Here is a 22625-nt window from a genome sequence, read left to right on the forward strand (position 1 = left end):
AAAATGCTTCAATCTTTAGATTTCCTGTATCAGGAAGCAGGAGCATTTATAACCAGTGATAAAGAAAACAGGTTATGAACTTTTTGGCTGGCTAGTTACCAACTCTGAGGCAAAAGTCTGCTTCTAACTGATGGAAGTTTACAGCGTTACAACAGGGCCTTACACAAACATAGGACAGATAAGTTACACACTGAAATTCCTGGTCCGTTCCTGGGCTGGGAAAAATGCAGGGATGTGCTCATACTATTGATGCCACATTCTCTGTTGCTGTTTGATATCCCTCATTAAAAGGAGATCCCTGAAACACATTGCTACCCTGTCATATTGCTCCCATAAGAGCATCCTCCTTATTTATGCATTTCAACAAATATTCACCGAGGAGTGTGGGGATGCTGTAGAAATGCCAGGATTCCACAGTGATAATAATAATCATCTCCACCTTACAGAGCCACCATTCTTGTGGCTCATAAAAGTGTGAAACACAAGCAGCCTAAATAGTATGTTAGGAGACGTATACAATGGGAAAAAGAGCAGGTGTGTGGGGGTGCCAACCCCGTGGCCGAGGCACAGTTGTGGTTGGCTAAAGTGGGCATCCTTGAAAAGCTGACACTTTGACAAGAAAGGGCCAAATGGTAACGAAGTGTGCTGAACACATTTTCCTTGTTTTTGTTAATTCTGTGAGAAGTTCATGTTATGTATTTTGATTTTATTCATTCTTCCCTGCAAACCCTTCCCAGATCACCCTCTATTCCCTCTCTACAAACTTTTCCCTTCCTTCCTTCCTTCCTTCCTTCCTTCCTTCCTTCCTTCCTTCCTTTCTTCTTTCTTTCCTTCCTTCCCTCCCTTCTTCCCTCCCTCCTCCCTCCCTCCCTCCCTCTCTCCCTCCCTCCCTCCCTCTCTCCTTCTTTCTCTTTTACTCTTTACCATCAAGAACAGTTGGTGCTGCCAACATATTCTTGGAAATATACCCTTTATTGGAGTGAGGGCAACCTGTCAGGGGCTACACCCTTAAAGAAACTGACTGCCCTTTCCCCAGTAGCTATCAATTGCCAATGCACAATGGGTGGTACTTTGTTTCTGTCTCCCTTCCTCTGGGTTGAACTTTGGTCTGGCGTGAGCTTGCGCAGCCCTTGTGAAGCTGTCATGTCTGGAAAATACTGTTTCCATGCAGACATCCGCTTCCTCTGGCTCTTACGGTCTTCCCACCGCCTTTCCTGTAATGATGCCCTGCGCCTTCAGAAGAGGGGTGTTATATAGATGCACCGCTTAGGACTGAGTGTTCCTCAGTCTTACCTTCTCTGTACCTTGACCAGTTTTGGGTCTCTGTGTTATTGACATCTACTACAAAACCAAAATCAAAACCCAAAGCAAAGACATTTCCCATGGGAGTTGAGTGCTGCACTAGCCTATGGGATAATGGTAAGCCATTGGGAATCAGTTTCATCTATGTCTGTTTAGTGAAGTAACATCTGTGGGTTCTCCTGTAGGTCTACGAACCCGTTTTGCCACAGTCTCTTGGTATCTCCAATAATGGTACCAGATATGGTTTAAAAGGCTTCACGTGTGATTGGTATACTTGCTACATTCTATTATTTCTCATTTGGTATGTTAGCTGCAGGCACTGAACTCCATGGCTCCCCCTTGTACTGTAACTCTGGTTGGCTTCCCAATGCATGGTTATAGACCATGTCTCAGGACACCTGACCCTCAGACAACTGTTCCCAGAGTGAATGTGTGATAGAGCATGTCTCAAGACACCTGACCCTTTCAGACAGCTGTTCCCAGAGTGCGTGTGTCTCAGGACACCTGACCCTTTCAGACAGTTGTCCACCGACTTTAGGGTGCATAGGTATTATCTGTGAGTTTTCAAACTCTTCTCAATTCTACAGGATAGAGATGGGGTATAAGGTTGTGTGCTTTGGGGTATGATCTCACTATGGAGCCCTGGTTTGCGGGGAATTCTCTACATAGACCAAACTGTCTCTGAACTCACAGAGATATGCTTGTTTCTGTCTTTTTCTGTAAAGACGTGGCTACCACACCCTACCTGAGTGTGAGATTTTGAATGTGTAGTAAGCGCCTGAGATACTGAGCATTTTCATTTGGTTCAATGGCCCAGGACCTATGGTCGTACCAGTCACATTCCAAGCTGTCCTTGGCCCGTTGTGCTGGTCACTTTCCAGGCTTACTGAACCTTGCTGGTCTAGGTTCCCTTAGGCATCAAGTCCCATCTTCCTTCTGACCTTGCTGCCCACTGGCACGCCAGCCCAGGCAATGCAGCCTCTGCCTGTCATTATCCCTCAGCCCCAACTAACCCTCCAGCCTCAGACTGACTCTTCAGATTTCTCTTCTCCATGCTCTTGAGGAACATTCTAACATAACTCTCTTGTTCTGGCCCCAAATGAAAGACTTAGTGGGAAAACAGACAGAAAACTGTGCTTGTATGAGAGTTCACGCCCTGGGTCTTTTTGGTTATGTTTTCTCTCTACTACCAAGAACTCAGCCCTAAAATCATATACATGTGAGCCACATTAAATGGACTCAGCAGGATGTATTTATGAACGTGTTTACATGACAGTCATAACGAAAAAAGAGGCCATAAACTTGAGAGGAAGTGGGGGCGTGGCAAGGGAGGAATTGGAGGAGAGAGAGGGTCGCCAAAATGATATAAATATAGTACTCGTATGCTAAATTCTAAGTAAAAAAACGATCTCCTAAGAAACAAAATAACCTCACAACCCGACTTTATCTCCAGCTTTGAGGGCGCAGAACAAAACAGTGTGTGCTGTGGAATAGCAATTTATATCTGAGTGGCTGATACACCAGGAGGGGGTGAAAAGATAATGCTAAAAGGAAAACAAGACCAAACAAAACCAAGTCATAAGTGATCTCTGCAGGCCTTTACATTGTTCTGAGCCTCCTACATAGACTGTCCCAAGTCTGCACAACCCAGCGGATCTGTGCAGCAGCAACACAGTCCCCCAAGCTGTCACGGTGGCGGACACTTCAGGTCCTTCCAAAGAACTCCAGGAGTTTGATTCACCTTCAGTCTGAGGAACAGGTCTGCCCCATGTCTATATTTTGGGAGGTTGCTCCACTGTGATATTTTCTAGATCTTTCCATTCTGATGCCTTTTCATTGCTTTTCAGCTCCCAGTGGGAGACCTCATTTTTGTTCCTCTTGGGCAATTTTTCATTTCTTTCTATTTCTATTGTTACTTGTATGTGAAAAGTAGCTCTCTTTCTCTTTTTTAAGGGGAAAAAAAAACCCAAAAAAACGCCTGGACATTTTGCTTCAACAGGAGCTGTTTACTGTTTGTGGAAGCCTAGCTGTCGTGTTCAGTGTGAACCCCAGGGTGTCAGTAGCAGTTCATGTATACGGAGGCGGAGCCCTGCTGGATGTGACCCGTGAGATCTGTGGCTGAGGAACACATCGCCTTACCTGCCTCAACCTCTGCAGCACAGCAGCAGTTAAATGAGGCAGGGGGTTGGGGTTTGTATGTTGTTTCCAAGCCCAGCAGGGAGGGAAGCAGGAAGGCCGGGCTGAAGGGAGTTCTTGGTATTGACACAGTCATTCTCTGAGGTGCGATGTTCCGGTGTGGAAGATTCACTTTGTAGCCTTGCCTGCATCGGAATGAGCTAGGTTTCTGCATTATGGCTGGAGTGTCAGCAACTGGAAGGCGTATCAGGAGTATGTTTTCAGCCATTTAAATGAGGGAATAACCGGGGTAAATCTCGGGATCTGAGGCTTATCATAAACACTTGACGCCTAGCTGCTACGCTGCAGGGGAGGAAGGGTTTGGGAATGCCAGGACTGTGTTCAGAAGGGCTGGGAGTCTGGGCACCGGTGTACAAAACAGGCAGAGGGACAGCCTGAGCCCAAGTGGGGGCTGTGCACATGCCCACTGGACCTTGATTTAGTGTAGAATATGTTCCGTTCTGCTGGTCAGTTTTACTGCTTTTTTGTTGGATGGAGTCTAGAGTATTGAGTTGGTTCTCAACTTTTTTCAATGCTATGACCCTTTGCTACAGTTCCTAACGCTGTGGTGACCCCCAACCATGAAATTATTTTGTTGTTACTTCATAACTGTAATTTTACTATAGTTATAAATCATAATATAGATATTGTATATACAGGATGTCGGCTATTTGACCACCAAAGGGGTCTTGACCCATAGATTGAGAACTTCTGCTATAGAAGGACATCTCCCTTCTTGAGCTAGCCAAGTCTACACATGGTCCATGATTTGGGCAAGCCTGTCTGCCTCTGGAGAAGAGGCTGTCTCAGGGTGATGTTTACTAACTGGGGTGTTGGTGTATCGCCCAGTCATGAGCCTAGGGGTCCAGCAAATCCCAAAATCCATACCATGAGACAATTGGAACATTGTTGTTTGGCTTTATGTTCATTTAGTAGCTTAATATTTGTGTATTTATATGTAGGAGAAAGGACCTAGGCTCTGTTGAATTAAAATACAATCTTGTCAGTGTTTAGGGTTGGTATCAACCGTGATTTGGCCCAGGTTGGAGGCTCCTTTGTTCTAAAGTATTCACCCTCCTAATTTCTTTCAATCCAACTGTTTTGGACGGCAGTCTCAAAGGCAGCTGAGTAAACTGAGTAACAAAAGCATCAAGGGAATTTTTAGGAGCTATGGTCATGCTTGGTCTTAACTGGTTCCAGCCAGTTGTCATAATGGAAATGCCATTAGATTTGCTTTTCAAGAGGAAATGGAAATCACATGGGGGGGAAAAAGTGAATTAGCACTGAACAGTGTAAAAATTTCAAGGGAGCAAGAGCATGCCACAGGGCTGCTGCAAGGGCATCTGTGCTTCTAGGAGGAGCTCACTCCCCTTTCCTAGAGGCCTCGGCATGAGCTGGAGACCAGCACTCACTCTGAAACACCCAGTTTTGCTTTGAGGCTAAAGTATTCCATTCAGTTCCATTTAACACATATATGTTGTACCAGGATCTGTGTTAGGCTGGAAGACAAAAATCTCATCAACTCTTAGTCCCTGTCTTCAAGAAGCTCACGGAGCTTGATATAGCGGTGGTACCATAGCCACCGAGGTTCACCCAAGGTGTGACTGATGCTGTTTGAAAACGTTCCTCAATACCCTGCAATGATAATCTTCGACAATCTCTATGGTGACTGTAAAAAATAAGAAAAGAGTAAGCTCATGATTTGTATGATAAACAAAAGCATTTCAGTCAGTGTATTCTGGAACAGAGAACACATCTGCTTGGAGCACACTCCTGAGGTTGGTATGTCAGCCTGAGCATGGTGGGTTCTGTCTGGGTTTGCTGTTACACGCTCTGCCATGTGTCTCAGTGCCCATTACTGCAGAGAAAGCTATGAATTGACAAAGAGTGGTATTTTATTATGAGTTCTTTTATTTGATATCTTAAAGACGATGGCTTTGTATTAAATAATTTTACCTTGGTCCAAAGAGAGGCCTGGTCACAGTCTTTGGTTCATGAGAGGTAATGGCTAAACTTTCAAAATGGGATCTCGTTGTTGTTCATGGTGAGTTCCTTGGACAAAGTTGACATGGTTTATAATGAAGAGATGAATCAGGGTTGGCCAGCCACACGCACAGTCTTAGGAAGCTGGTAAACACAGGGCCGGGCCTTTAAGACCTGTGATATCAGCCTGACTTCTGGCAAAAAGAGGGTACTAGAAATAGAGTTTGACCGTGAAGTTGATGATTCAGTTACTCATGTCTGTGTATGAATCCTTAGTTAAAAATGCTATGCCCCAAAGTTTGGCTTACCATCCTGATTGGCCAAATGGCTGTGGAATATGGGGGACTTTTGATGTGAGTTTTCCTGACTTGGTCGTAGGCATATCTTTTCTTTTGCAGGGTTCTCTTGCCTATTCTTTCACTGTAAGAAAACTATAACCGTGACACGTTTTTGAGTTCTTGCTGTCTTAGTGACTTCCCTAAGCGGAGGGAAGGCTGTGGACATCCAGGGCAATTCTCTAGGGGCTCCAGACAGACACAGCCATCCCATTTTCTTGTTTGTAGTCCTTAAGAAAATCTTGAATGTTCTGGGAGTAAAACATCCTGACAGGAAGACTGGTTAGGATAGCCTTGGCTACGTTCACCTGGCCCCTACAGACAGAATGTGCTGTTACATGCTGCCTCTTCGGTGGTCTGCGCAGGAGTGGCTGAGGGCATTTCCTCCTCCCTACCCTTATCCTAGTCTCATTGCCCCGCCCTCTACTTCCCGTTTGGTTGACCCGCCTATACTTCCTGCCTGGCCAATCAGCGTTTTATTAAAATACATGATTGACAGAATACAGACAATTCTCCCACGCTTTAGCCTGGAGAGTCCTGGTTATTTCAGAGTATAAAACCCACAATGGGGGCTTGGGGGGGGGCAGTTCTATAGTTGTGCGGCGTGGGCAGTTGAGACTCCATCTATCTTGGAAAGCTTTCCCGAGACAGAGACTAGCACGCAGTCAATCTTCATCTACTGTGATTATCTACAAGTACTCTACCTGCTTCGTGTGCCTTGTGTGCGCACACACACTGGACTTAGGCCAAACTTGACCTGCATGCTGTGAAACTGTCCCGTTAGGAACAAATCTACGGCGGGGTCTAACGTGCAGACAGGCGGGAGACGCTCTTCTCTTTACTTTGTAGGTTAGCAAGCTCACTTCAGTTGGTGTTGGGAGTCCTGAGTGGCCTTGAGTGGCTGACGACGTGAAGCTCAGTTTTGGGCCACTCTGGGAAACGACACAGCTTTCATTTATGGAATGAGAAATGAAAGGAGAGGATGAAATCCGTGCTTAGGATGAACAGAAATTCTTCCTGACCAGCCCAAATGTGCGAACGCGGGAGCATGTCTGAGCAATCCTGAAGGAGGCGAAGCCAGATGGTCCTGTGAGGGCCAGGATCCTGGGGGGCGGGGATAATCAACACTGGCAACATTTGCCCCTATGAAGAAGCTCCTGGGCATCTTACTCATTTGCATATGAGATGCGCTGTTGAGGGGGAGGGACTGGGGGACTGGTCAGGTGAGTGAGGGGGGAGGTTGCGACTGTGAAGGGGATTAAATAAATATGCTCTCCTTAACTGAGTCTCCGGATAACTGAGTCCCTTCCGTAGGCTGAGGTTCCTTCAGGCCTGCGCTGTCTCAGCATCCTCTCCCGTTCTGAGACACTAAGGGAAAATGGGACCAATCTCTGGCCAGCGTGTCCTTGCAACTTCCTTGGCAGCTAGAGGTTTAAGACGCGCTGGGTGATTGCTGCCCACTTTGTCCCTGGAAATTAGGAACACCATCCCCTCCCCCACCCCGGGAGTTTCCTGCAGTAAGTCCTCGCATTGCCTGGTGGAGCCACTCTTGTGGGGCAGAGGAAGCGTCTCCCAGATCTTGCCAGACTCTCCATGACTGACTCTGCTTAGATGTCTCCAGAGTGAAGGAGCTCATGCTCTCCAAAGGCCATCTACCCGGGCACAGTTTTAACTAGCATAGGTTCCTTTCTTGTGTTAGACTGGTGTTTTCTTCTTTTGGAAATTTCTGCTGATACATTTTTTTTGTTTCTTTTGGAAAACAATCTTCAAATATGATGGCAGACAAGGCTGATGATTATAGATATTGATTTAGAACTTGTGACGGTCCAGGCACCAAGAGGTTTAACTTATGTCATATTTACTCCTTAAAGCCATTCTAGGGTGTGGTAATTCTGGCAGAGGAGCAAACTGCAGCTTACAGTTTGGTGTTTGGGATGAACTAGGATGGGATGTACTGACATTCACCTTTGCTTCCTTGAGCACCGTCTAAGATACATCTCTACAGTGAGTGTTTCAGGAGGATATTTTAATATGAGCTCACAAATCTAGGCTCACTATGTTTTCTGTATATCAATGAGTATTGCTAGGTTATGCTTTCAGATTTTTTTTTAAGCAAAGAATCTGACTTTACTTCTATTTACCCCTTTGTTTTCTACCTGTCAGTGTTTTTCTTACAAGGATATACAATTCTGTGGTTTTTTTTCCAGCAACCTCTTCTGTCATATTTTACGACTGCCTCTTAGAGAATCCCATCTTCCAGAACCATTAGCTAATCGAACTTCTCAGGAAGAACCAGCCCATTCTTAGAGACAGCAGTGTCATTTCTGGTGGGATTTATGGGGGATAATGGCCGTGGAGATGCTTGAATTTTGTGAGGTAGTGCTAAGAGAACTAGAAGACAGAGAACAGACCGTAGTACTCACTGCCTTCTAAACATTTCTCTCTTGGTTCCCTGAATGATGCCCTCCCTGGCATTTATGCACAAAACAGTCACGTGTGGAAATAATGTGGATTCAACTTACAGGCTGTCCAGGTTCATCTCCCCCGAGGATTCTGAAGCCAAATCCAGACTCCATCCTTCGAAGGTGGACATCCAGTTCCTTATAATCCGGGCCTGGCATAAAGGAAATGCCATTGAGTCACGAGTGCTACCTCCTCCCCACCTCCCAAGGACCAGGACACACCGATGTTGAGTTAATTTTGTGGATGTGATTAATGAGGGTGCTGTTAGTCGATGGAAGGCACAGAGGATAGAAAATGCGTGGTGGCAAAGGAGTGGGCACCCCAAGGGCCTTGCTAGAGCATCATCCACAGGTAGAGGGGACACATGAAGTTCAGAGTGAAAAGAGTTGATGGTTCTATAATGTTTAATCTTCCTGAGAGCTTTTGGATTGCCTTTAAGAGGCTTGTCTTTGGCTTTGAGGATGTTTGCTCTGATTACCTCAGAGAGGAGCGAGGGAGCAGATGGCAAAACCTTCAAGTGCCTAGTAGGGTACTTCCCCTCTGTTTAAAATTGGATGCATCCAGTGTTGGCTGCTGCTGCTGCTGTTGTGTGTGTCTGTGGGTCTGTGTATATGTGTGTTTATGTGTGCATGTATATGTATGTGTGTATGTATGTGTGTTTATGTGTATGTGTGTTTGTGTGTATATGTGTGTTTATGTGTGTTTGTGTGTATATGTGTGTGCATGTATATGTGTGTTTATGTGCATGTGTGTGTGGGGTATAATTCATCTTTTTGAGTATACTCCTTTAGTCTTCCCATAAGGTACAGGCAAAACTCAACCCAAGCCTGAGAAGAATTTCGCTGCCGGGTATTTCAGAGTGTGGACTTTATTATGGACTATTGATTTCATTAACATCTTAAAAGTAAATTAGAGAAGGGATATCCATCTACAGTTGGACCAAAAGAACAAGACTGGACCTTTAAGAGAGATGGAAAACTCTTGAATGGCATTTATTTCACGTCTAGAATAAGCTGAAACAATGGAAATATTTTGACTATTCAAGAAGAATGTCACAAGACTCCTTTTGTGCCTTCTTTGGGGGAAGTATGTTCATTTTGCTGGGATTCTGGGTTTTCATGCCCCTCTTGGTACGTAGGAATATTTATTAAGCTATCTTCGGCCTAGGAAATATTTATCAATTTCTGGTTTAGTGATTTAAAGGTGGCAGTAGGGGCAGGCATTTGATAAGATTCCTCTTGCTTAAACAGGACAGTTTTAGAAATTAGGATGAGATTTCAGCGGAGAATCCCCATGGGACTAAAAGCAAAATCTCGTAAACACTGAACCACTTAGATATAGAATATTAGTTACAGCCGACACGGGCTCACTGAATGATGGCCTAGGCATCTCTCCTGGGTTCTTATGTAAAGGACTGTACATAGCCCACCAAATACAGCCGGTCTAGGTTTGGCTTTGTACTTAACCACCCGAGCTGCTTTCAGTAATAAATGAAGGGCAAAACTTCTGACGTATGGGCAAATGATGGTTTCCCGGTGCTTCCTTAGGAGAGCTACCCTGATTCAAAGATGTTACACCTGTGTACGCTGTGCAAAGTGCACAGGTATCTGTGTCTGTTATCAAACACACAGCCAAGGTCTCTTGTTCAACACTAATACACGCTATCATCGAGGAGTGACCATCAGACCTCCGTGAGTCGTCTTGTATAAACTTTACAGTCATGTGTTAACAACGGGAAACCTTAGAAGCATTCAATCATTAGTTAATTAGGTGGTAAAGAAACGATGAAGACTTTGCTCAACACGATATACGACACGGTGGTTTTAAAACTCGGTAAGCCTGTGGGCATCTGGAGGCAGGTCGGACGAGCCTATAAAACCATAGCAGTGTTTTTCCTGGGGATGGAGAAAGCAAGGGGCTATGGGAGGGGACAGCTAGTGTCCTGTCACAGCCCAACCTCCCCAAGCTGGTGAGGGCGCTCTAGTCATACCAGTCTCCTCTCTGGGAACACAGGAGATCACAAAAGAAGGTGACAATGTTTCATATCTAAAGAGACAGGACTTTTGACTTCATTCTCCTCCCTCTAGCATGACTGGTGCTTGCCCACAGGCGGACAATTGCTCCTTTAGTGATTTGGATACCTGTGCAGACTTGCCAGAGGACCCCAAAAGGGTTTTTAATCGGATGCTACATTTTACTTGGTAAGAGATTTCCCCTACGAGAAACGACCGAAATGATGGCAATCCCCACAGTGCAATTCAGAGCTGGGTCAAGGCTCACGGAGTCTGATTGACGTCAGAGAGTATTGCTGTTCCACACAAAAGCTTTCCATTAAAGAATGACTCCGTTTTTTTTTTTTTTAAAAGTGGAAAAATCTTCCTAGATTTTTATCGGTTAATTTATTTAATTCTGTCAGACAGAGATGTGAACAAGGCAGGCACCCTCCCTTTTCTTTCTGATGTACTCTTTCCTGACAATCAGAAGCCTGTGACTTAAAAAAATAACTGTGTGTGTGTTTGCACACTGCTGCCTGCAGAGGCCCAGACATGGCGCCGTAGCCCCAGAGCTAGGGTTACAGACTGAGCCACCTGACGCCCGTGCTGGGAATAATGGTCCCCCTGGACCCCCTGGACCGTAAGCCTCTTAGCTGCTGAGGCATCATTCGTCCCCCTGAGCTCTGAGTATTGTGCTGATCTTCTGTGTCTTCAGACACAGGGTAGGGGTCCCAACCGTACCACTGCTCACCCTTCTAGGTTCTTCTAGGCAGACGTGAGCAACGTGGCACCCAAGTAAGAGAGAGACAGAGAAGGGCCACCAGAGAAGTATGCCGGCAGATGCGACTTACTAATTTCTTTGTTAATTTTGAGCGAAGAGGCTGCAGGACCTAAAAGCTTTAGAGGCACAATTAGTTGGAAAATAGTTTAAATGATAGATTGCCTTACGTGTTTTCTTTTTTTAATAAGAGCTTTTAGAAAGATAATTTTCCTTTTGTTTTCGTTTCGTTCCTTTCTGAGTCCTTACAAAGTAACTAAGATTATATGCACAAAGACAGGGTGCATTGTTCTTTTCCTTCTCGCTCTGTTAGGAAAGAGCTGGTGTTTTCAGGACCTCACCTTGGCTGCTTTCCTGACCCGATGACAGCCTCAATGACTGTATCATGTTTTATCTTTCCCCTTATTAATGTAAGTAATCTCGGGGCAAACACTTCCTCCTTTACCATTGTAGTTAATCATCCCCACGCTGCAGCACGTCTAGACGGAAACCATGCTCACGGGAGCTTATTAGATAAGGGGCTGGCAGATACCCGGTCTGTCCTGCGTCACCTAAAACGTCACTCAACCATGCCCCCAGCAGCCTTCTCTTTCCTGCTTCCTAGCTGATTTTCTTCTTTGCCCTTGGCCCTTTTAGGAGGACTGTGGGGGCTCTTCAGATGCTGTCTTCAGTGACTAGCCATGGCCAGTGCTGTGTCTCCTTAGAAGCTGGGTCCCGGGAGACGCAGGCGTTAAGAAACAAAGCGTTTCCTGACATTCGTCTCTCATGGGATCCTCTATGACCTTTGAGGCAAGCTAGTGAGAGGGAATGAACGGACAAGCCCCAGTCTATCCTGGGGTCATGCCAATACTAGAAAAGCTTACATTCGAAACGTAGCAGCTGAATCCAGGGGTGGTGGTGCAAGTTTTAATCCCAGCGCCTGGGAAGCAGAGGCAGGTGGATCACTGTGAGTTCAAGTCACAGGACAGAAATACATAGCGAGACTCTGTCTCCAAGGAAAAGGCAGTAAATGGTTGTTTTCAGGACAGCTTCCCTCATGATAAAGGATGGTGGAATTTTAATGGCTGGTTCCTATTTGCGTTAAGATCCCGGAAGACTTGACATGCTAGAAGAGCTGATGTCTTTGCAAAGCGGGGTTTTGAATACAGCATTTAGGAGAAAAGGCTCCATGGCTGAGCACAGCCACCGATTTCTGCTAAGAATGGATTCAGTCTTCAAATCTGCACAGCACAGCATTTTAATGGATTAATTTGGTAATGGCATGTTATTAAATGTCAATTAAACTTTGGCAGTTGAATTCCTTTTATGTGCTAATTAAAACAAAAGTAGTATGACTTATCACAGTTGGCAAAAAAAATCCTTTGTTTATTTATTTTTCTCTATTGAAAAGAGTGTTGCTGTGTTTGACCTTCTCTTGTAGAGAGAGCAAGGAAGGAATGAGGTCTCTTCTCCCCTCCCCTCTTCTCCCCTTCCCTTCCCTCCCCTCCCCTCCTCTCCTCCTTTCCTTTCCTTTCCCTTTCCCTTTTCCTTTCCTTTCCTTTCCTTTCCTTTCCTTTCCTTTCCTTTCCTTTCCTTTCCTTTCCTTTCCTTCTTCTCTCTTCCCCTCTCCTTCCTTCCCTCTCCACCTCTCTCTCTTTGTTGAGACAGGGCCTTTTGACATGGTCCTGGCTGTCTTGGAACTAACTATGTAGACTAGGCTGGCCTTGAACTAACAGAGATCTGCCTGTCTCTGCTTCCCAGGCGATGGGATTAAAGCTATGTGCCACCACGTCTGGTTTGATTACTGAGGTCTTTAAGGTCCTTGTAATACTTTAATAACACACTGAGTAGATCTTTTCTTCTTTTTTCATTTGCTTGACTTCTGTATCTCACTGCTACTACTTCTGATTTGACCTTTATAGTCTTGGAGTCTTAAAAAAAAATCTACAGACAAGGTTTTCTTTGCAGGTGGTTCCTGTGGTACTCCACAGCTGGGCTCATTTTGCCTGGCTGTTCTACCTTTGAGAATTCGATAAATATGTGAGAAAATTTATCAGAGAGTTGTTTATTGCATATGATCTTGATTTTCTATGATTTTTTGATAATTTATATGTGCACTTGACAAAATATTTGGATTGGTTCTTTCTTGAAAATTTGAGTTGCACATTGGAATAAGGCACTCACACTAAAACTTTCATTTTTTTATATTTTAAATGCAAAGTGTGGCTTTCTACATATATCAAGATAACTTAGGCTATTGGGCAGCCTTTCTTCTCTTCTTTGACTTCTGAATTAAATACATTTAGAGACTGAAATTTTTTTAAGAAATATGTTTTCTGAGGATAGTTTAAGTGGGCTTTAGATTCCACATTAAATCCTGATTTCATTTTTTTTTACCCATAATTACTAGGCATAAGACATTCTTAACCATAGCAAGGATTTTACAGCCAGTGTCTCAGTCTGATGAAAGAACAGCCACACTAAAGATTTCAGACCTACAAATTACTTTAGACGTTATTTGGATGCTAAGTAGTATCTCCCATGTTTGTACATACTCAAGAAACAACATGGAAACTTAGGAAATGAACAATCACCAGTACACATATTCTCCAAGGGGTGTTGGAGCACCCTGGGAGGGATAACAAGGTCGTCACAGAACCACACTAGGGATGTGAGCTGAAGCCCACAAACATGGAATGGCACTAGTGTAGCACTAAGAGACACTCCTTTCTGCAATGCCTTGAGTTGTCCCGGCTAGCCAGCTGTTAAGAGCATTTCATGAGCAACTGGAGAAGGAAGAAAGTCTAAGACTTCATTTCCCTCATTCATATATTTTATATTTTATATATATTTCAGCTTATTTGCAAATGATAAGTTAAAAAACCCAAGTAAAATTATTAAGATATTTCTTAACTTTTTAAACTAGAAGCTATAATATTGTACCCTAACTCCAAATAGTATCAAAATATAGCATTTTGTAATTGGAATTATTAAAGGAACCAAATCGATATTGGTATTTAATTAAGTTCAAGATAATTTCAATCTATGTTAGCAAATTCTTTAGTAAGATTTTTTTGAAATATTTAGCTTTCCTCTCTTGAGATAGTCTACTTTCTTATTTCCATTTACCTGGTTTAACAAGACCCAATTTAAATAAAATGTAAATTACAGAAGTTATTTAATATTGCCAAGCAGCCACTTTTTAAAAAAGTTTAATAAATAATATCAATTTTGATAGCATATTTTAACTTAATTATCAAAATACCATCTGCTCTGGCTGGCTATGTGTCAACTTGACGCAACTGGAGTCATCAGAGAGGAAGGAGCCTCAGCTGAGGAAATGCCTCCCTGAGATGCAGCTGTAAGGCGTTTTCTCAATTAGTGATCAATGGGGGAGGGCCCAGCCCACTGTGGGTGGTGCTATCCCTGGGCTGCTCGTCCTGAATTTCATAAGAAGGTGGGCTGAGCAAGTCATAAGGAGCAAGCCAGTAAGCAGCTCCCCTCCAGGAGCCTCCAGGATCCCGCCCTGTGTGAGTTCCTGAACTGACTTCCTTCAATGATGAACTCTGATGTGGAAATGTAAGCTGAATAAACCTTCTCACCCAAAATTGTTTTTTTGGTCATGGTGTTTCATTGCAGCAATAGAAACCCTAACTAATATACCATCTTAACATAAAACAATTAAAAGACTTATTCTTGTCCTAAGTCTTTGAAATTCTCCGTGGATTTCAAACACATTTGATAAGACATCTAAATTTGCATGCTAGTACCTAGTGGCTGCGGTACTAGACAGCACAGATCTATCTAGTCTGATGCTTTTCTTTGACAGTTGGTTCTAAGTGTATCCTTTCAGTAACCTTTTAATGAAGAATATTCATTAATATTGTATGCAAGCGTCCAGACCCACCGTGATGAAGCTTGCCCTCTGCCTTGAACACTTGTGATGTAGGTGAATTAATTACCACACTGAATATTATGCAGTGAAAAGTTGATACCACTCAGGAGAATGACTGGTTACACAAAGTGGAAGACGTGAGTTCACAGAGCTGTGAACTCTGAATACTTGCCAGAGGAATCCATTCGAAAACTGGTCCTGGGTGGCACTTGTTCTGGATGGGAAAATGGGGAATTAGAGTTGAAATTTATCAATGGCATTTAAAATTCATCTTTATGTTCTTTCTGCTGATGCTATAACTCCCCCAACCCAAATCCTATGCTCATGTGTATGTATTTTTTCACCTGTTTCTAAAATCCTTTGAAGTTGATGGACAGATTTACCTGCCTCTATGTAAGCGTGTATGATCATGCATCTCACATAGGTTAAAACAGAACAGCATGGATTCTTTGATCATCATGGAAAAGAATCATTTCCAAATTTTATCTTGTTTTTATTTTCACTATAAGAATATATATTTGGAAATATGTCAATTCAGAGTCTGAAATTTATGCAATGAGTCCCTTGAAATCATATTATGATGCTTTTCATAAAACACTAAGAAGAAAAGTGAAAATTACAATCTATGATCAAACCGATTTAACACCAGTCCAAATATTTTGAGATTTCTGATCATTTGGATAGCTGAGGTTGTGTCCAAGTAGTTGAGTTAAACTGGTTCATTCTAACAACAGAGAGCCTTCATGAGAATTATGATGTGGCCTACAATATGCCTAACAACATATATTTATTAACATCAACATGAAACATCTTTTTTTTTTTAAAATTCAGGAATGCTCATACCTCAACTTTTTGGACTCTGGAAACCCTGGTTCTCTGTATAGGCTGTATGTGGAGACAGCTGCTCTCATGGGTTCAGATTTATGTGGGGGGTAAATATGGATGCATGCAGGTTCAAGTTACCTCCTCACAGACGTGTTTAAGAAATAGAGATGGTACCTGTGACTATTGAGTATACAAAAGATGACATCACTAAACTGTCCCTTGAGTTTTACTCTGCTTTCCCAAGTTGCTGCACCCCAGAGGGAGGAAGAGATGGACTGCAAGTTTGAGTGCAGACCTGAAAGTACTTCACTGGGAAGGTGCAAGGTGAGCCCATGACACTAAGAGGTGCACATCACTTGTTCTGTGCTTTGTCCCAGGGAACTCTTCAAGATAATTTTTAGGAAGAAACCACATGAAAATATCCTCTGTTTTTTACTTGGTTGTAATGAAAACTCGCTGTCCAATAATCTGCTTCCTTTACCGTTACTATGGGAACACCGCCCTCCACTCTGGTCACAGTTTCCTTCCTGCCCTCTCCTTCCCTCCTTTTTGCCTTCCTTCTTTCCTTTCTTCTTCCAGACAAGGAAGGCTGTGCAGCTCAGGTTGACTTTGGACTCAGGATTTTCCTGCTTCAGCGTCTCAAGTGCTGAGCTTAGATGTGTATGCTGACACTCCCTGTCCACAATGGTAGAATTTCTTTCCTATCTTCAAATATTCTTCATCTTCCTTTATAGTTCTGTCCATAGACACACTCTCAAACCATACGATGGAGTTTAATCTGAGACACGCAGAGGTCATATATATATGCAAACCCCTTGCCAAGAAGCACCCAAGAAAATAGGGATTATGTTAGGTTGAACTGTTGAGATCCATCTGAGAGTGGCAGGATATTTTTGCCTTTATGAAAACTTAATACCGCTAATCCTACTGTCAAAAATTAAAAGTTACCAAATCCTTCTAGGGCATAATGCATACTGTTGGTAAAATAATTGTAAGCTTTTCTTGCAAGCAGCATCCTCCTTATGTTTAATATCTAAGTCAGTTTTAAGTTCGGATCCATGTTAGAACATTATTACTACAGCTATGTAAACGATTATGTAGGTATGATGTGTAATTATATCAGTGATTATTATAGCGGGGTCAACTTAAGAGTATTCAAGTAGATCGAGGAGAATGTATCACAGAACATCTCAGTGTTAAGCTACCATCATTTTGTGATGCACTTATCACATGGAGCACTATAAATACTGGTGTTTCATTGACAATTTTTTTTTTTTAAAAAATATTGCAATGAGACTCTATCGCTCCAGTCTGGAGTTAAGTTCATTTTGCACAGTGAGCTAGTTTTGTTCAGTGGGGCAGTGTAGGTGGATTTTTCTCCATGCTGCCAGCTCACAAAAATCAACACAGAGACTTATTCACTATGAAAGCTCGATCGGCCTTAGCTTAGGCTTATTCCTAACTAGTTCTTACAATTTGAGTTAACCCATATTTTTTAAATCTACATTCTTTGATACGACTTGGTTCCCTTCCTCTGTGCTTCCCATCTTGCTCTCTCTCCGTCTAGCTGGCGACTCCTCCTTTCTCCTCTTCGGAGCTTTCTGCCCCCGTAAGTCCCACCTAGCCTCTTCCTGCCTAGCTATTGGCCATTCTGCTCTTTTTAAACAACCAATCACAGTGATACATCTTCACACAGTGCAAAGGAATATTCCACCACAGGGCAAGAGATCCTGCCTGCCAGGGCAGTTGTGCAAAGGCAAATTGGCTTCTGGCAGAAACGTTCCTTTCTGAGAGGCTTCGTGTTTACTCTGGCTGTCTAGGATTTTGACTGGGAAATGTCCTGTCGTCATAAAGGTCACGTCAGGGATGGAAGACCACCATCTTCTGAACATTGGCATTGGTGTCACATTGACACTTCATGTTCTCGTAATCTCACTAGGACTTACTTGCTATGTAGCAATTAGATTCCATTCACTGAAGCCCTGATGGTCTCAGGTTCATTCATAGAAACACTTCAGGTTACGCTGGGGATCTGTGCTGCCCACACTAACATGGGAGCATGCTCAGGTAAGGACCGAGTTTTGAGTCTATGTTCATAGTCTCTGTCCTTCCATTCTTTACTAACGTCAGAGATGCCAAGTTTTAAATTACTGAATAAAATAAATACATAAGCTGTGGAATTGTATCTAATTCCCAAAGCACAAGGAAAATGTGCTGTGGCATATTTATTATACTGCCTATTTTATTAGCTCATATCATGGTGATTTCCAACTATAAAAGGAAGCTGATGGAAATATAGATGTTTTCATAGTTTTCTAGACAGCCACCCAAGGATACTACTTTTGAAATTAGATTTCTGGACTAATCAGGGTCTATCGATCAAAAATGACAAACACAACTTTAATGGATTTACCGACCTCATTTTCCAAAATGTTACTGAGGCAAAGTGATGATATATTAGAAGCACCAGCTAAAAGACAGTTTTTCCCCCACAGGTCAAATCATAAGCATAAATCACACCAGGGATAGAGTGATAAGAGGTAGAGAGAATCCACATTTACAGTACAGTTGAGGGGATTAAATGAGAGTGTGCTGTCTTTTCTCTCATGATTCTAATGTTAAGTCACAGGTAAGAGTGTCTGAACACTTTTTACATCTCATTTTAACACTTCACTACAGTAAGATTGTGTTGGAAAGAACACAGGTGAGAGGTGAATTAATGCAGGCTGCAGGACACCATCCCTGCCCTGGCAGTTCAGGCTAAGCCCCGTGTTTAGTTGCAAGCAGGCTCCTTTGTGTGCAAGATGTCCTTTCATGATGACTTAAAGACCTGCCTACATTTGTGGCAGCCATGCATTTGTCCTTTCCCATAAGCACCTGGGTCCACCTGGGTCCTGGACTCTGGCCAGCTCAAGTGGTGGACTCACATGGGCTTCTGGGCTCGCATTCCGAGCACAGAGCAAGCCACTTTCTTGTGTGATGTGGCCACCCCAATGTGACTTTCCTGACTCTCCGGGGGTGTGCTCTGGTGGATGGTGTCATTTTCCACTCCGTCTTCCCAGCTGGCTCTGCGATTAGGTTGGGAGGCACTGCAAAGTCCAACCTCCATTCACTAGGAACAGGGAAGGAGCAGCCAGGAGGCCAACAGTCGGCCTGGGAGCAGTGTGAACTGTGTGAGCGTCACACCGAGTAAAGAAGAGCTCAGGAATGAGCAGCAGAAGGGAAGGTTAGCAGCCCCGGTGTGAAAACCACCCTTCTCTGCCTTTGATACATTGTAACTCTATTACAGGCAGTGGTGCTGAAAGACACTTTGTGTCTCTGTTAGGCTCCTTGACCACCAGGACTGTCCATTGCTACCTTTGCTGAGACCCTTGGGGTTTATTATGGTTTCTAATGTCGTCTGGAAGGAAAAGTGAATGATGTGAGCAGTTAGTGGAGAAAACCAGGAAGAATTTCTGTTCTAAAGGGGCCATACCTTCAGGTACACCAGACAGACAGGCCCTTGGCGTGTTTACGACCATACTCTTGGGGGATGTGTTACCGCGAAGGAGTGTGGACATGCTGAACCTCTTCAGTTGTTATTTATAATAACCAAGGTTCAATGGGAAGAGAAAAAAATGTTTGGGTAACTTCAGTGGTCATTCACTTCAGCTTCAAAGCAAGGGGCAGGCGGAGAGGAGTAGTAGGGAGTGTGGAAAGGCAGTGGGTTTTTTTTTTAGGGAGTATGGAATTTTCTGCCTTATTCAATTTTGGCCCTCTCTTCTGCCTTAGTTGTACTGTAGAGTACACTAAGAAAGTGTACGCTCTCTCTTTGGGAAGCTTGCCGTATTGCCTGGCCTACGCACAGAAGGAGGAGATGTGACGGTCATCTATTTTCTGCGATCTCTTCTAGGGGCCAGAGACAGGCAAGAGTAAGTCCCTTTCAGTGAGGCGATTATTGTAACGTTGAATTGGAATTAGTCTGTGTGATAAGAATGTGAATGCATGGCCTGATACCTAACTGTGTGGAACCTCCTAACCTTGGTTTTCTCAACTTAAGTTTACCGTGTTCCAGATCTGAACATATCTACAATTTCTAGGCTCTGGGGGAATTCACTAGAAATTTGACTACCACAACAAGCTGCTGCAGAAGTCACCCAAAGGCTAGTTAGAGATAAAACTTGAAGACATGAAAACTTTGATTAGTCAAATAATTATTTGACTAGTTAAAAAATAAAAACATTTCTCTTAGTGGATGTTAAAACTTTTTATCCACAGTATGCACGTTAGATATATACTTTCCCCAGGCACATGGCTATTTCTTGAATAGACTGTTTAATAAAGGGAAATTAGATAATTTTCCACTCAAATGAGGATGGTCTAGAGAGTGGCTGGGAAGCTATTAATAATCATAACAGGATAATCAAGACCAGGGCAGCCCCGGAAACTCTCAGGTGTAGTTGCCCCAGATGGGCTCGTTGGTCACTAGATCATCAAAAAACCATTTCCCATCATTTCAGAGCCCCTGGGCTGGAGCACCCTGACGTTAGTACTGTGGTCTCTTAGAGAGTCTTGTCCAGAAATGGTTTCCCTGTGTGTTTTGCCATAATTTTCTAATAAGTAGAGATTATTTCTTGTGACTTTTCTCTCTTGAGTGTCTACCAGAGTTTCAGACACACTCTGATGCTTCATTTATTCTTGCTGATTGATGTAGAGCCTTGGGGAGCCACCTCTGGGCGCCGTGCCTGGTACTCTTAAATCAAGACACTGGCTACTGGCTGGGTGGGAGAATTTCTTTTCTCTGTCCCTTTTCGGTTGTCACCTCGTCTTAGCACATCTCCGGAAGCTCGGTGGTGGCACTGGCTCCTCTCAGGAGCAGGAGCGTGCACTTGCCATGTTGTGTTTCTTGTGGCTCTGCTAGCCTACGGTTGTCTTTGTTTAAAAATCACATTTTTCCAAGAACACATCTTTAGTGAGATGTCCTGTGCATGCACATTTAACTGTCAGCTTAATCTAATTAGGAGCCAAATGAGGCATGGCAGCTTTTACATCATTTGATAAATTCCCATCATTTGCAGGGGGAGTGGGCACTTGAATCCAAATGGTTCCTTCCAACTTCTTACAGAACACACATTCTATAGCTCTGTAGAGCCCATTGTAAATGGAGGGGCATCCTTCTGTTTTGTAACTGCCACCTAGTTTGAGCATGAATACACCATCGGTGGGTTCTTCCTGAGTTGTGTGTGTGTGTATGGCGGGGGGGAGACACCAGTGTTCATAGCAAGCCAGGAAAACAGCAAAGGACTCGCAGATCAGATCGGGGTTCTAGCCATACTCTCCTCCCTCTCACCAATGCTGTCTTCTTCCAGGAAGGGTCTTACAGGCAGAAGTGTCACCAAATTCTAAACCTAAGGCTCGTGCACGCGATTCAAAGGGACATGGACAGAAGTATATGCCATCAAAATTGCGATATGGCCTTTCTTTTGGGTTTCGTATGCTTCCTGCATAGTGTGTTGAAAGTCCTGTTTGTGTTTGAAAGCGAGGGTTAGGCGGTGGGTTTCCAACCATCAGTTAAGTTTTACGTCGTATTGTTAAAGCTGTCTGGGGGGCTGAGGTGGAAAGCTGCCGGTTTAGAGCCACCTGGGGCCATTTTGTGAGATTGTCTAAAGAAATAAAAAAAGGTATCACTCTAAAAGTGTAGGTGAGAGAATAAAATGTTTCTGTACTTGGAAATGAGCAGTATGAAGAGGATGGAAGGCTGTTTGCTCGCTTCCAGAGGCTGGTAGGGCCCAACAAGGAGCTGCAGCGGGAGGAGCCCCTAGGGAGGAGCCACATAGCCGGATGGAAAGTGATTGATGCTCATTTGGCTCCTCCACCTTCAGGGGCGGAGCTTTCCTTACCTTCACGTGGTTTCTGTGTTTCGCTCATACCCTACTAGTGTTACAAAATAACACAGAAGGAGGCAAGCGTAGGACAGGAATTGAGCTTGCCCTCCTTTGGCTTCCTGAGAGGTGAGACCTGAAACCATGCCTGTGACCTTGAAAGGCGCTGACAGGAATAGTGGGGTGTGGCGTTGCTGCCTCAGCAGCAAAGAAATAAAGAGCTCGCTCCCGGGGATGGCAAAGAAAGACGGGAGGTTAAGACGTCTGCTTTGCTCGGGCTGGGCAGGAAAAGCACTCAACAGAAATGAACGGTGCTGAGGGCGCTAGATATAAAAATCCGGATTCTTTTAGAGTGGGATGAGGGTCATGAACAAGTCCTGTTAGGAAACTGAGGGCATGACTCTCCCAGACGGAAGATGTGGAGCCAGTACAAAGATGCCCTCTGTCCCAAAGCAGGCGGCTTTGCCTCGTTCTGGGAGCCGCACAAGGACAGAAGCAAACAACCAGCGAAGAAAGCAGCTCACCACAGTCCCTGAAGGCAACCCGAACATAAAGCCTGCCGCGGACACGGGATGATACTTCAGTCCTGTGGTGTGTTTTGCCGTCCACGTAGGAACATCTACTGTGTATTCCTCCCCACTTACACTTCTGTTCCTTTCCCCATGAAATTTGCGAGAACAGGGTCTACTGTTCATTTCCCGCGTCTTGTGGCAGTTCTGAGGGCAAAGTGGGTCTCAGTAAACGCTATGCTATTAAAGCATGTATGTAGTAAGTGCCGGGCACAGATCTTTGTGGTGTCTTTTCTTTCCCTTTAATGACCACCTGTACCCCAAATCTACACCCTTTATTATTCAGCAATAACTGTGCCTCTTCTCTGATTTTCCTGCTGTAGATGCTCCACGTGCACAGCCCTCCTAAGACATTCCAGTCATTTACCCGGAGAGGGAAGAATGAAACACAGTAACTCGGTTGTAACTGATGATTGATAAGTGGGTGTGTGCGCACGCGCGCAGGCTCATTTTGATGGCCTGCCGT

At 44.0% G+C, this 22625-nt stretch overlaps 1 protein-coding gene across 8 annotated transcripts in view; it reads right to left on the bottom strand.

Annotated features, from left to right (window-relative positions):
- Magi2 (membrane associated guanylate kinase, WW and PDZ domain containing 2) overlaps positions 1-22625 on the bottom strand; it is a 1336576-nt gene that overhangs the window by 149040 nt on the left and 1164911 nt on the right. For 5 of the 8 annotated variants that reach the window (XM_085684177.2, XM_085684175.2, XM_087902372.1 and 2 more), the window contains 2 exons: positions 15077-15118; positions 8318-8409 (listed from right to left, as the gene is read on the bottom strand). In XM_085684177.2, coding sequence (XP_085540303.2) covers positions 8318-8409; positions 15077-15118 — 134 coding nt within the window. The remainder of the gene's footprint in view (positions 1-8317; positions 8410-15076; positions 15119-22625) is intronic. The other 3 variants (XM_085684178.2, XM_085684176.2, XM_048433537.3) reach the window with 1 other exon arrangement.

Source organism: Myodes glareolus, chromosome 27 (assembly GCF_982192425.1).
Source record: "Myodes glareolus chromosome 27, mMyoGla1.1, whole genome shotgun sequence".
NCBI lineage: Eukaryota > Metazoa > Chordata > Mammalia > Rodentia > Cricetidae > Myodes > Myodes glareolus.